The 12,890-nt window shown below is 53.0% G+C and overlaps 1 protein-coding gene across 1 annotated transcript; it reads left to right on the forward strand.

Moving 5' to 3' along the window:
* The first annotated feature begins 423 nt into the window (after positions 1 to 423).
* Positions 424 to 1,530, forward strand: GPR45 (G protein-coupled receptor 45). Its single transcript, XM_023762077.1, has one exon. It carries the CDS (start codon positions 424 to 426, stop codon positions 1,528 to 1,530), a length of 1,107 nt encoding a protein of 368 aa, XP_023617845.1.
* Positions 1,531 to 12,890: the final 11,360 nt, after the last annotated feature.

Here is a 12,890-nt window from a genome sequence, read left to right on the forward strand (position 1 = left end):
ACCCCTGGCAAAGTAGGTCTGATGGGTTTCTCCGGGTTACTTAACATGAGTTACAGTGCTTGTGAACAGCAAACCTGTCCCTGATGGTAGCTGAGTGGTCTCCTCTTCTCCCCACTCCAGTCTAGAATGCCCCGGATTAAATTCGCTGCTCAGCAGCTTGCAAGCTCTAACTCCGTCTCCCCGCTCCTTGCCCAGGTGGGAGAGCGCCCCCAGGAAGCTGTGACACAGGCCGCGGTCTGAGCCGGTGGATGTCCCTGATGAGTCACAGACCCTGGCGAATGCTCCCCGAGGAAGGCGCTTCCACCGCCCTGGAGAGCCCAGCCGGCCGGGGGGATGCAGGCAGCCGACAGGGCCCGGCGGCCCCCTCAGCGCTGAGGGGCGCCCCTCCGGCGTTTCCGTCCAGACTCCCAGCTTCTCCCCAGGATGTCCTGCAACCGCACGTCCGCGGAGACGTTTGAATCCCTGCCGCCCAACGGGAGCCACGCGTGGGAGGCGGCGGCGGCGCCGCTCCGGGGGTGCCTGGCCGGCCTCCTGGTGCTGATGATCGCGGTGGGCTTCCTCGGCAACTCCGTGGTCTGCGTCATCGTGTACCAGCGGCCGGCCATGCGCTCCGCCATCAACTTGCTGCTGGCCACGCTGGCCTTCTCGGACATCATGCTGTCGCTGTGCTGCATGCCCTTCGCGGCCGCCACGCTGGTCACCGTGCGCTGGCGCTTCGGCGACTCCTTCTGCCGGCTCTCGGCCGCGCTCTACTGGTTCTTCGTCCTGGAGGGCGTGGCCGCCCTGCTCATCATCAGCGTGGACCGCTTCCTCATCATCGCCCAGCGCCAGGACCGGCTGACCCCGCGGCGGGCCAAGGCGATCATCGCCGCGTCCTGGGCGCTGTCCTTCTGCGTGTCGGCGCCCTCGCTGGCCGGCTGGACCCTGGTGGAGGTGCCGGCGCGGGCCCCCCAGTGCGTGCTGGGCTACACCGAGCTCCCCGCCGGCCGCGCCTACGTGGTGACGCTGGTGGTGGCCGCCTTCTTCGCGCCCTTCGGCGTCATGCTGGGCTCCTACCTGGGCATCCTGCACGCCGTGCGCAAGAACGCGGTCCGCGTGCGCAACCAGTCGGACACCCTGGACCTGCGGCAGCTCGCCAGGGCCGGCCTGCGGCGGCGCCAGCGGCAGCAGCAGGTCAGCTTGGACTTGAGTTTCAAAACCAAGGCCTTCACCACCATCCTCATCCTCTTCGTGGGCTTCTCCCTGTGCTGGCTGCCGCACGCAGTCTACAGCCTCCTGTCCGTGTTCAGCCGGCGGTTCTACTGCAGCCCCTCCTTCTACACCACCAGCTCCTGCGTCCTGTGGCTCGGCTACATCAAGTCTGTCTTCAACCCCATCGTCTACTGCTGGAGGATCAAAAAGTTCCGCGAGGCCTGCATAGAGCTGCTGCCCCAGACCTTCCAGATCCTCCCCAGAGTGCCTGAGCGCATCCGAAGGCGCGTCCAGCCCAGCACCATCTACACCTGCAATGAAAACCAGTCGGCTGTCTAGCGAGAGGCGGGCGGGTGGAGGGGGCTCAGGGCCTGGCTGTCCTGCTCTGCCTCCTGGCACCTGAGCCCCAGTGGGCATCCTGTGGCGGCCAATGAAGCACAAAGGTACTCATTTGTGAGCAGAGGAGCCCGGCTCCCTTGCAGGGTGAATGATTTCCGTGTTCTGCTGCAGGAGAGCAGGGGTGGGTCTGATGGAGACTTGGGAGGAAGGCGCTGGGAACTGGAGGGAGCAGGGAGTGGGCAGAAAGTCAGGGAAGAGGAGGGAGCAGGGGTGGGTGGGCTGAGTGTGGGTAGGAGGAAGGCTCTGCTTAAGAGAAACCCTGTGGTTTCTTTACATTGATCACATGAGCGTTTCCAACCAGGCCACATCGTCCTTTCTGTAAACCAAGATCACGCTGGGAGCAGAGGGAGCCGGTGCGTCTCAGCTCCCGGGAGGGCACGTGGGAGACCCTGGGGCAGCTCAGCTGAGAGGAGAAGCCCAGGGAGGGCTGGGTGTGTACCCCGCCTCTCCTGCCGCCCAGCACACCCTGTCTCTGGGCCTGGGGCCTCCATCCTCCCTGTCTGCCAGGACCGTCCCTCTGCCCCTCTCTTTCCCTTGCTGCTCCCCAAGCCTCCCTTTGTTCCCTCTGCTTCTCTCCCCAGGGGGCAGAAAAGGCACAGTCCTTCTCTTGTAACTCATCTTCTCAGCAAGTATTTGAAGCGACCTGCTTTCCATCTCAGAAGTGGTCCGTGGGCTTAGTTTACACGTTTCCTCTGGACACGCTGAGGCTGTAGCCTCCCGAGCTGCCGCATGGACTTCTGCGCTGGACCTGCTGGCAGGGGCCGGACAGACACCGACCTGCCCACAGGTCCCCGTTGATCTCTGTGCTCCTCCTACCTCATTCCTCCGCTGTCCTCTGGGCCACCCGCCCGGGGCCTTGGTCCTCTGAGCCCAGGCAGGACCGGGGCCCTGGGAGCGAGGCTGCCGACAGGGAACTAGGCTGCTTGCGCTGTGCCCTTGGCCACCTGGCCCAGGTCACCCATTACTCCAGAGCTTCTGACGTGGGGTTGGTTTTCCCGAGTTTGAGGCACACCACTGAGTCCATGCAGCTCTTTTTACAGTTTCAGATCTGAAGAGAGTGGGAAATTGAAGGAGAAATTCAGGAAATCTGAACCCAAGTCTTACTCTAACAGGAGCTAGTGTGTGACATTGTTCGCTTCACCTGACTTCTTGGGTTTGTTTCCCCATTTACCATGCGAAGAAGCAAGTCTAGATGCTCTCCCATGTCCCTTTCATCTCTCACACTCTCAGATTCTAAAAGAGTATGTTGTCTGCTCGTAGTCACAGCTCCTCTGTATTTGTTTATTTTCCACACCATGAGCCTTTATTAAGTGCCTGCTAGACGCAAGGCACTGTGGGAGAAAGAGGGATGAATAAGGCCCGGGCTGTGCCCAAAGGCAGTGTCCAATTTATCTCAAGATCATTGTAACTCAAGCCTGGCCTGCGTAGCTCAGTGGTTGAGCATCGACCTATGAACCAGGAAGTCATGGTCGGATTCTGGTCAAGGCACATGCCTGGGCTGTGGGCTCCATCCCCAGTGGGGTACGTGCAGGAGGCAGCCGATCCATGATTCTCTCTCATCATTGATGTTTCTCTCTCTCTCCCTCTCCCTTCTTCTCTGAAATCAATAAAAATATGTTTCTAAAAAAATCATTGCAACTCAAATTCGGCCTAACACAGATGCTCCCTTTCATTGCTCTTCTCGGTTCCTTTCCCAGGTTGCAGCAAGAGGCCAGCTCCTGTCCTGGCACTCGCTTCCCGTGGTGCTGGTGACAGGGGCAGGGAAGAGCGGGCATTACAGAGAACATAATTTATGTTATTTATATTATCTAAGCCCAGAGCAGGACTTGTTGTGAAAATAAGTGATACTTGTTCTCACTAACTTTACCCAGGTGCAGAGAGAAAGCTGGGCAGTTGGTGTGTGATTGAGATGGCCTGTCAGTTCTTGTCCCAAGTGCCCCCAGCAGGGTCAGGGTTTGCCTTTGGCTCCTGTCCACTTCAGCCTTAGTGGGCCCAGAGCACAGCCAGCCCCCGAGGGACCAGGCCAGTGGTCACCTCCCCCTGGTGGGCGTTGAAGAAAATGCTCCCCCAGAGCCTTGAGTAAAAGAGAAATCACAAAACTGAATGAATGAAAGTACCAAAATTCACACCCATCAGTGTTACATGATGTATGTTGAAAAGTAATGTGTTTCAAACTAATAATTTTGTACATATTTTTAAATAAAGTATTATTGCTCTTTCTGTGTATAAGACTATGCTCTCTTGTCATAATTAGCACCAAGGCCATGAATAGTAAGCCAACCGTCTGGAGCCCAGCGTCCCCTCAGACACAGCAACTTCAGGAAGCGTAGGACCCGGCAGTTACTCCCCTCGCTGGAGTGACTGAAGAAGGACATTGAGGGTAGATGAAACCCAGGAGACTGTGTGAGCCCTGGGGTCAGTGGTGAGGCCCAGATCGTTTTAAATCCCGGCCCTGCTAAGTAACCTGTGGTCTTCACCTCCGACTCCCAGCGCGTCACCTTCGGGAGTCTCTCTTCCTCGCCGAACCTCTAAAAACTCTACTCCCCTCAGCCATTGCACGAGGCCCAGGCTGTGCCCAAAGCAGCTGTCCAAGCTTGTCTCCTTCTGTAGGAGGACAACCACGGCTCCCTTGTTTTCTGTTTCTGTCTCTTCTCTAGCCCTGGAGTCACCCAAACCCTGGCACCTGAGTTGTTTGGTGGAGCCTTGGGAGGTGACGATGGTGGTGACTCTCCAGGAGGCAGGCCCCTGGTTCCTTGGGAGAAAAATGAGACACAAGTCTCAGAAGTGTCATCCCAATTCCGCGTCCCCTGGAAAATCCACTACCTTTTCATCTTGAATCTTGGTCCCTGCTGTCGGGGTGAAATAAAAGCAAAGGTCATCTAGGGCGTTCTGCCAACCCAGACAAGTGACAAAAATCTAGATCAATTCCTACTTTGCTGTTCTGAGACCTGGGTGTGCTTTCCCCTTGCGTGACTTATAGAGCACACTTTTTTTGGGCTAAAAGCCTGCTGGTTAATTATTTACAATGTTGCTCTGCCCCCTTGCTCACGCAGTTGGCAGCCCCACCTCCCAGGGCCCCGAAGTCTCGGAGTGTCAGCACCCAGGCTTCACTCCTAGGAAATGCACGGGGCCGGCGGGGGAGGGTGGGGCCAAAGGGCATGCCCTCCCCAAAACCAGGGTCACCTTGCTCTCTGCGTGATTCGGGCTTCGGGCAAGTGATTTGGTGTCCCAGCTTTCTCCTCTCCCACGTGGTGTAAATATCCCCCAAGGGCTCCGTGAGGAATAAATGGACTAATGCACATGAAGGGTCCGGCCCCTGCGCGGCCGTGGCAGAGGCTGCACACTCGGTGGTAATAATGACTACAGTTGTACCGTCCACTTGCCCTGAGCCAACCTTTGTACTCCGGGGCAAGGGCAGCGCTTTGTTTCAGAAGCTGGCTGTTAGTCCCCTTCCTCATCGTCAGGTGGGCCTAAGATTTCGGGGTTCAGTGGATAAGAACACAACATCCACAGGAGCCAGGAGCATGGGTTTGACTTTAAAGAGCAAAATTGCCGATGGCTGGACTGCAGCACTTGCCCACATCCAAACTGTTGCCTCACTGGGCTGCCAGGAGAAGGACGGACAGGTGGACACCTTTCCATGCATATCCTGAGAGCACACTGTTCTGAGGGGCTCCTCACTGCAGAGCTGAGCAGGGTTTTGAGCATACAGGGAGGCAGGAGGGAGGCAGGAGGGAGGCAGGAGGGAGGCAGGAGGGAGGCAGGAGTGTGACGAGGGTAAGGGTGGGGCTGCTATAACAGCCGCCCAACTCGAAAGTGCCTGTGAAAAAATAACCCTGTTTCCCTCATTAAGTCCAGGGCAGCAGGTGGGTTCTCTGCCAGGAGGCGGTTCAGGTCTCCCTCCTCTGTCCAGGTTCCCGCTGGCCCTTGAGGAGAGAAAAGGGTGTGGAGGAGCAGAGAGGTAAGACACCCACATTCCCTGGGCTTCCCTGTCAAGACTGAGTCACATGACCACACAGCTGCAAAGGAGGCTGGGAGGTGAGTCTATAGTCTGGAGTGTGTGCCCAGCTCTGGCTTTCTTAGCCTGGAAGGAGAGGAGAAGGATTTGGTGCGTTCCCAGCAGTCTCTGCCAAAACATGGCACAATTTTGAAAAACAAGGGATCCTAGTACATATACAAATTCTCACACTGAAGTAGAAATCTCATCACTGACCATTTCCTCATTGTAAAATAAGCACACCTCTGTCACAGCGACCCCAGAAGGCTGCCTCTCTCTCCACCTCGCACCCCAACATACAGGGACCCGCTCCCAGACACAGAGACTGCAGGCACTTACACCTGTGCCAAGGACGAGAGGAACCACAGGTAACCTTTTAGACACAGAAGATGTGAGACAGGAGGGCTAACCTGAAAATTTGCAGCCACAAAGAGAAGAATTTGCCAAATAAGGGAAAAAAAAATTACTATTATTTAAACAAAATCAACAGTGATCGAAAGGTTAAAGTCGTTGGTGCACAGGCAGGCAAAATAACAATTTTAGACAGTGAATAAAGAAAAGTTGAATTTATTTAAAGAAAAGGGGTTGGGGGATGGGAATATCCAGAGAGAAGGGCTACAGGGCACCAAGCCAAAGAGAATTGGGTCGATGATGGCTGCCCCGAGGAGCTCAAATCTTGTCCTTATAAGCAGTCAATGGCAGGAAGCTTTTGTCATCAGTGGGTTTGGGGGGCTTGGTGGGTGAACTTGGGCAGTGAATTGGGTCAACAGGAATGCATTGTGGGTGCTGCTTCGCAGTTTTAGTTCCTTATATGGTTTGATTCCTGGTGTCTGGCATTTTTGGTCTGACAAGTCTTCCTGGTGTCTGTCCTCCTGTGGCGGGGAAGCTTACAAATGGCCGTGAGTAATTATATTGCCTTGTAAGTCCTCACAGTGATTGAGACCACCTTTGCCTGAGAATTTGTTTGTTAAAGGAAAGACTATAATTTCAAAGCTTTGCCTATTAAAAGGTGGAGACTGGTTGCCAGTGACAAGGAAGACCCCACTGAGTGTGGGAGGGGCACAGGCCAGGCTCTGGCGATTAAATTATTCAAGGAAATTCAGGGCTTCCCATCCTAGCTGGATCTATAAGAATAGAAGGGTGCTGAGCACAAGCATGGTGTGTGTGTGTGTGTGTGTGTGTGTGTGTGTGTGTGTGTGTGCGGCCGAGAGGCCACCTTAGCAGGCAGTTCCAGTTCGCGCTCTGCTCTCTGGCCCTTCGTCCTCTGGCCCTTCGTCCTGGAGGAGCAGGCGACATGGAGTTCTAGAGACAGGAGAGGGCCAGCGGTTGCCTGGCTCAGAGCAGGGAACAGACAGATTTGGCCTCATTAGTCTGATAGGAACATAAAGAACTCACCTGTCTAAGCACTTCGATGTGGCCAGAACGTTACCTTCTGCAGTCAGGAATCTGAGGGCCTGAGGTGCAAAGTGAATGGGGCTGGTGGAGCTCATGGCTCAAAGGAGAGACATCCCAGATTCTAGCCTAGAATTCAAAGCTCCACACTCATTTGTCAAGGAAGGAGACCCAAAGAAAGGAGAGATGAGAGGAGATGGGAGAAGACAAACCAACATTGAATTTCCTGGCTCTGGAGAATTCCCTGAAGGATTTCTCAGCACAGTATGTGTAGCCTCACTGAAGTTTAGAGAACTGAATTACAGGGTGTCATGTCTGAATGGTATACAAATCTTGACAAGAGGCAGATAAACTTCAGCTGAAGACTACTGACCTTCACAGAACTCAGCTCTTCACCTGGCCTCCAGGTCCTCCCTTTCCCCAAATGCCCCTGCAGATCTCTAAGCTCTGGAGTTCTCTGGGCAGGCACAGGGACAAGGCATGGGCCTGAAGGGCCATAGCAGCTCAACAGATAACAGACAGGCGATGTCATCGCACCTGTGTGGGGTCATGAATCCCAATCCAGACATTTGGGCAGGTGTTCGAATTTCTCTTGACCAGAGAGGCCAAGAAGGATGCCTCAGCCTCACTGAGCACAGACACAAGGAATCCCGAGGGTCGCTTCTGGCAGGCAGTCTGTGTGGGGAAGGGACAGACTGAGGAGGAGGTTGAGACATCATTGGGGTAGGGCAGGGCTGAGGGGTAAGAAGAGATGTGTGTGTAAAAGATGAGAGTGCTCATTCTCACTCCCAGAAAAGTCTGGAAGGAATATATCCTAAGAGACCCAAAACAATCAGAAGGAATGTATGTACCCCTCTGTTCATAGCAGCACAATTTACAATAGCTAAGATCTGGAAACAGCCCAGGTGCCCATCAGTAGATGAGTGAATAGAAAGCTGTGGTACATTTACACCACGGAATACTATGCAACAGTGAAAAAGAAGGGTCTCTTACCCTTTGAGACAGCATGGAGGGACCTGGAGAGTGTTATGCTAAGTGAAATAAGCCAGTCAGAGAAAGACAAGTATCACATGATGTCACTCATAATGTGGAATCTAATTAACAAAATAAACTGATGAACAAAATAGATCCAGAGACATAGAAGCATGGAACAGACTACTGAATCTCAGAGAGAAGACAGGGGTAGGGGTAGGTGTGTGGGAAAAATCAACCAAAGAACTTGTATGCATATTCATAACCCATGGACACAAACAATAGGGTAGTGAAGACCTGGGGCGAGGGGTAGGGGCAAGCTAGAAGGGGTCAATGGGGGAAAGGGGAGAAATAAAGTCTATCATCAGTTTAAGTAAGAAAAAAAAGAAAGAAATGAAAATAACTAATGTGTTTATCAGAGGTGTGGATTTTTTACTCAAAAACATAAAGAAAAATAAAGATTTTGTAGTGTTTGCTTATTACATACAAAAATGTATCTTTTTCTTTGAGAAATTCAGATCATATTGTACCACAGTGTTATCCCCTATTTTTTATGGGCTTTTGTTTGTTTGTGTTTTGAAGTCGTTTCTAATGGCTGGAACCCTCCATTGCCTGGAGGTGCCCCCAGCGAAATTACATAGGCACTCTATGTTACTCTTTTTTAAATGCTGCAATGAGCATCTTCCACGTGAATCTTTCTGCCTAGCTGCTGACTGTTTTCCTGAGATAAACTTCTAACAGCGGACTTCCAGGCTTCTGGTGTCACAACAAAATTGCTTTTTCAGAAAGTCCAGGCGACTTATCCTGTAGCCAGCTGTGCTCAGGGATTACTGAACACAGAACCTCTTAAGGTAGGTCACGGATCAGTTCCCACTAGCCACCAGGAGCCCTGTGCCACAGGCTGGGCCAACACTCTTTGGTGCCCATTGGCTCATGAATTGGAGCATGGAGGCACAGGGAGAGGAAACAGCACGGGATGAGGAGACAGCAGTCAGGAGCTCTGCAGTTCTGTGTAGGCTACGGTCAACTAATACCTATCCATTAATTCTATAGAAAAGCCACAAAACCAACCACTGTTAAAGGCATTTTCCACCTCTACAGAAACTGATTAGGCTGAAGGGGCTGTGGTTAAAGGCACCTACAGGCAAACATGAGTCCTCCAAACTTAGAAACTCTTTGAACACCGAGGAGCCTACCTGGCTGGCTTCGGCCCAGGAAGGCGTGCAGACCCCGTCTCTCCCTGTGCTGTCACTGGAGACCGCCCTTCTCACCTTGCTGCTGGAGTGCATGAGGTTCCCCATGTTCACTTCTCTGTCATGGGAGTGGAACACAGCTGCGGCTGCCCTGGGCTTCATCAAAAGAATGTACTAGCACTAACTGCACCTTTACTTTCTGTATCTGATGCTTTCACACTGGGGGCCCTGCTGACCCGGGGGTCTTAGACGGTGAACACCTCGACTAGCAGCCCCTCCACACTTCAGGCCGCCGTCCACTGTCCTCCGCCCTCCGCACCAGGGCCTGGTCCACTACAACCAGGACACAGCCTACACCCAGAGGCCACTGTCTGCTCACCACCTCACCCCCTTCCCTGGAAACCACAATCGCGCTGCTGCCCGCAGTCCCCCTGCTCCCTCTGCCCCACGGACCCTGGCGCCCCTCATGGGCACCCCTGGAGTGGGGCGAGGAGGACCTCTGGGAGCTGCGAATATAAACACTATCTTTTCAATGCAAGTGTCCCCTGGCCCGTTGGTCTTATCATACCTCAAATTTTCTGTTAATAGGCTCCATTTTAAAACAAAGGATTTTCCAAATACACTGGCTAAAACATTTTGTATTCTGCCTTTTTGGTGGTGGGGCTGGGGGTCCCTTCCCATGTCATTAAAAACGATGTAAAGACCAAGAGGAAGGGCAGACATGTGGGCAGTGGTTGCCGGGGCGGGATGGGACTACCCGTCTTTCTGCAGCATGCACAGGTGCCTCTCCCGCTGATGACTGAACATAGGAATACGGGGGACATGGATGGAAAAGGAAACTGTCCCTTTAGCATTAGACACAGTTCTTGGTAACGGGAGTCTTTAGTCCCCTCTGCAGCAGGGTCGGTCCTGTTTTGGCAGTTGTGTGAACGTGGTAGGAACCTCGGAGGAAGGCCTGTGGCGTGACCATGCCCACTGAGGACAGCCCGGACGGTGCCCATGTGGAGAGAGCCTTCCGTCCTCTGGCCATGGAGGTGGGAATGGCTGACCTGCGGGCTGCTAGGGGGCAGCTCATTGCTGGTATTTGGGTAAACACAGGCTCTCTGAAAATCACACCCATGGGCACAAGCCGAGCACCAACAGGGAATGGGTACAGCTGGCACCTCTCCAGCGTTCGGTAGGGTGAAGCTGGTTCCAGGAGCAGCGAGGATGTGGGGTGCGGGGTGCGCACGGTCAGTGTGCCGGCACAGCCTTTGCTGGATGTCCCGGGGAGCAGGTCTGCGCACAGTGCGGGTAGGTTAGAAAGCCCAGCGCCCAGATCCTCGGCTCCAGCACAGGGCCCGGCGGAGGAAGCAGGCTGGTTCTGACTCACGTGTTTGGAAGACGTGGGGAGCACAGCCCTCAGCACGCCGCACCCACACGCACATATGTGCCGTCCAGAAACTGCTGCCCAGTCACTCTCTTGCCCTCCCAGGAAAGTGAAGAGAATGCCCCTGCCTACCTGGCGTTCGGCTGCCTCGGGCTGCCCGCGCCCCGGATGTCCTCCCTTGACCCACTCGAAGGCCGGCACTGGAGCCAGGACAACTGCAGCCTCTCGCAGGGCCTGGCCAGGGTCTGGGACTGGCATTGCCTCTCCCGCCTGAAAGCTGCCCCAGAGCCTGTGTGGACAGGCTGGGAGAAGAGAAATGTGCACATCGCCGTGCGGGCCTGCAGGAAGCACACCCGGCTGCTAGGTCTGCCCTGCGGCCACTGCTTTGTTAGAAGTCAGTCTGGCCTGGCCGGTTAGCGGCTGAGCATCAAAGTTAGCGGCTGAGCATCAACTTATGAACCAGGAGGTCACGGTACAATTCCCAGTCAGGGCACATGCTCAGGTTGTGGGCTCGATCCCCAGCAGGGGGCGGGCAGGAGGCAGCTGATCAATGATTCTCTCTCATCATTGATGTTTCTCTCTCTCTCTCTCCCTTCCTCTCTGAAATCAATAAAAATATTAAAAAAAAAAAAAGAGGAAGAAGTGAGTCTGGCCCTTGGTTCTCGGTCAGCTTCTGCAGGTCTTGCATGTGCACAACTGTCATGTCCTGTGCCTTTCCTAGTCGGCAGAGACCTGGACTGATTCTGAACCACTTCAAGGGCCTGCACTGGGCCATTTGGGAGCTTTGTTTGTTGCTCTGTTTTAACCCAATGGAAGGAATTAGGACAATAAATGATGACTGCCAGATGGCTAATGCAGGGTTATATTCTACATGTTAATAAGAATATATAGAACTAGAGGCCCGATGCACGAAATCTGTGCAAGGGGCTTGGCCCTCGCAGCCCCGGCTTCGTCTGGACAGTTGTCCGGAAGGACATCCAGAAGGTCATTTGGCTGTCTGGTCTAATTAGTATATTATGCTTTTATTATTACAGATAGCAATGCTAATTTTACATAAAACACAAGCAAATAGTATATGTGTACACGCTTTGGGTAACTAAATACACTGTTTTAAAAACCATGAAATGGAAGATTATTCCGTCTTTTAAAGGAAGGAGACTCTGACACATGCTACAACAAGAATGAATTTTGATGACACGATGCTCAGTGAAACAAGCCAGTTCATGAAAGGACAAAAACTGTGATTCCACTCACCTGAGGTCCCAGAGTCATCAAATTCGGGGACAGAAAGTAGAATGGAAGTTGCCAGGGGACAGGAGGGCGGGGCGCTGCTGCCGTGGGGAGAGCTTGACTGGGAGGATGAGAAGGGCCTGGAGATGGAGGGTGTGAGGGCTGCACAGCTCTGTGAGCGGACTTTGCCACACTCCCCTGTGAACTGAAAATGATTAACATGGTACATTCACGTGATGTACATTTTACCTCAATTTAAAAAATTCATAAAAACGGCAAGCAAACTCACACACACAGAACATGTATTTAAATATAGCCATATTAACAGCCACTATCATAGCCATAAGACAGGCGTGGCCAGGCGTGGGGAGGGAAGGCGTGCTTGATGCTTAACACTCGCTTGGACACAGTTACTAAGGCTAATTTATTTGCAGGAGCAAATGGTGCCTGAATCTTGACAGGGTTCTGATTTTTTTTAAAAAGAGGCAGCCGCCTTGTAAGTGGCTCACTCAGTGGTCACCCTGACCTTAGCTCACGAGTGTGTAGTGGACACTGTCAGACGAGGGTCGCCTGCTCACGTGCCAGAACCTCCCGCACGCTGGGCTGGCGGTCACGTGGACAAGGCCAAATCGTCTTTGTACAGAGGCTTCGATGAAGTGTGCTGTATTTAACACCTTATTTAAGCTTATTTAACCTGAAGTTGTTAATTTTATGGACACGGTATGGCCCGAGCCCTGAGAGGGCATGCGGGAGGCCGCCAGCTCCGAGGCGCTGGGCTTGCCCGGCCGGACAGAGACCAGGCCGCAGGCTAACCACCGGAGGCTGCTAGAGATGACCTTTGTATTGCTTTCTCGTTTTTAATGGTTCCTTTTGAGATGAACATCCATTTTGCTTTTTTAATAAATGTTTGAATGAGTCCACACAAAAAAAATTATATAGCCATATTAGAATGTTGTAAACTGTCTTTTTTTTTTTTGGACAGAATATTGAATTTCTGACTGTTTACTCCTATAAAGTGGATACATTCTTATAAATCAGTGGTTCTCAACCTTCCTAATGCCACGACCCTTTAATACAGTTCCTCATGTTGTGGTGACCCCAAACCATAAAATTATTTTCGTTGCTACTTCATAACTGTAATTTTGCT

Source organism: Myotis lucifugus, unplaced genomic scaffold (assembly GCF_000147115.1).
Source record: "Myotis lucifugus unplaced genomic scaffold, Myoluc2.0 scaffold_230, whole genome shotgun sequence".
In the NCBI taxonomy this organism is placed as follows: domain Eukaryota; kingdom Metazoa; phylum Chordata; class Mammalia; order Chiroptera; family Vespertilionidae; genus Myotis; species Myotis lucifugus.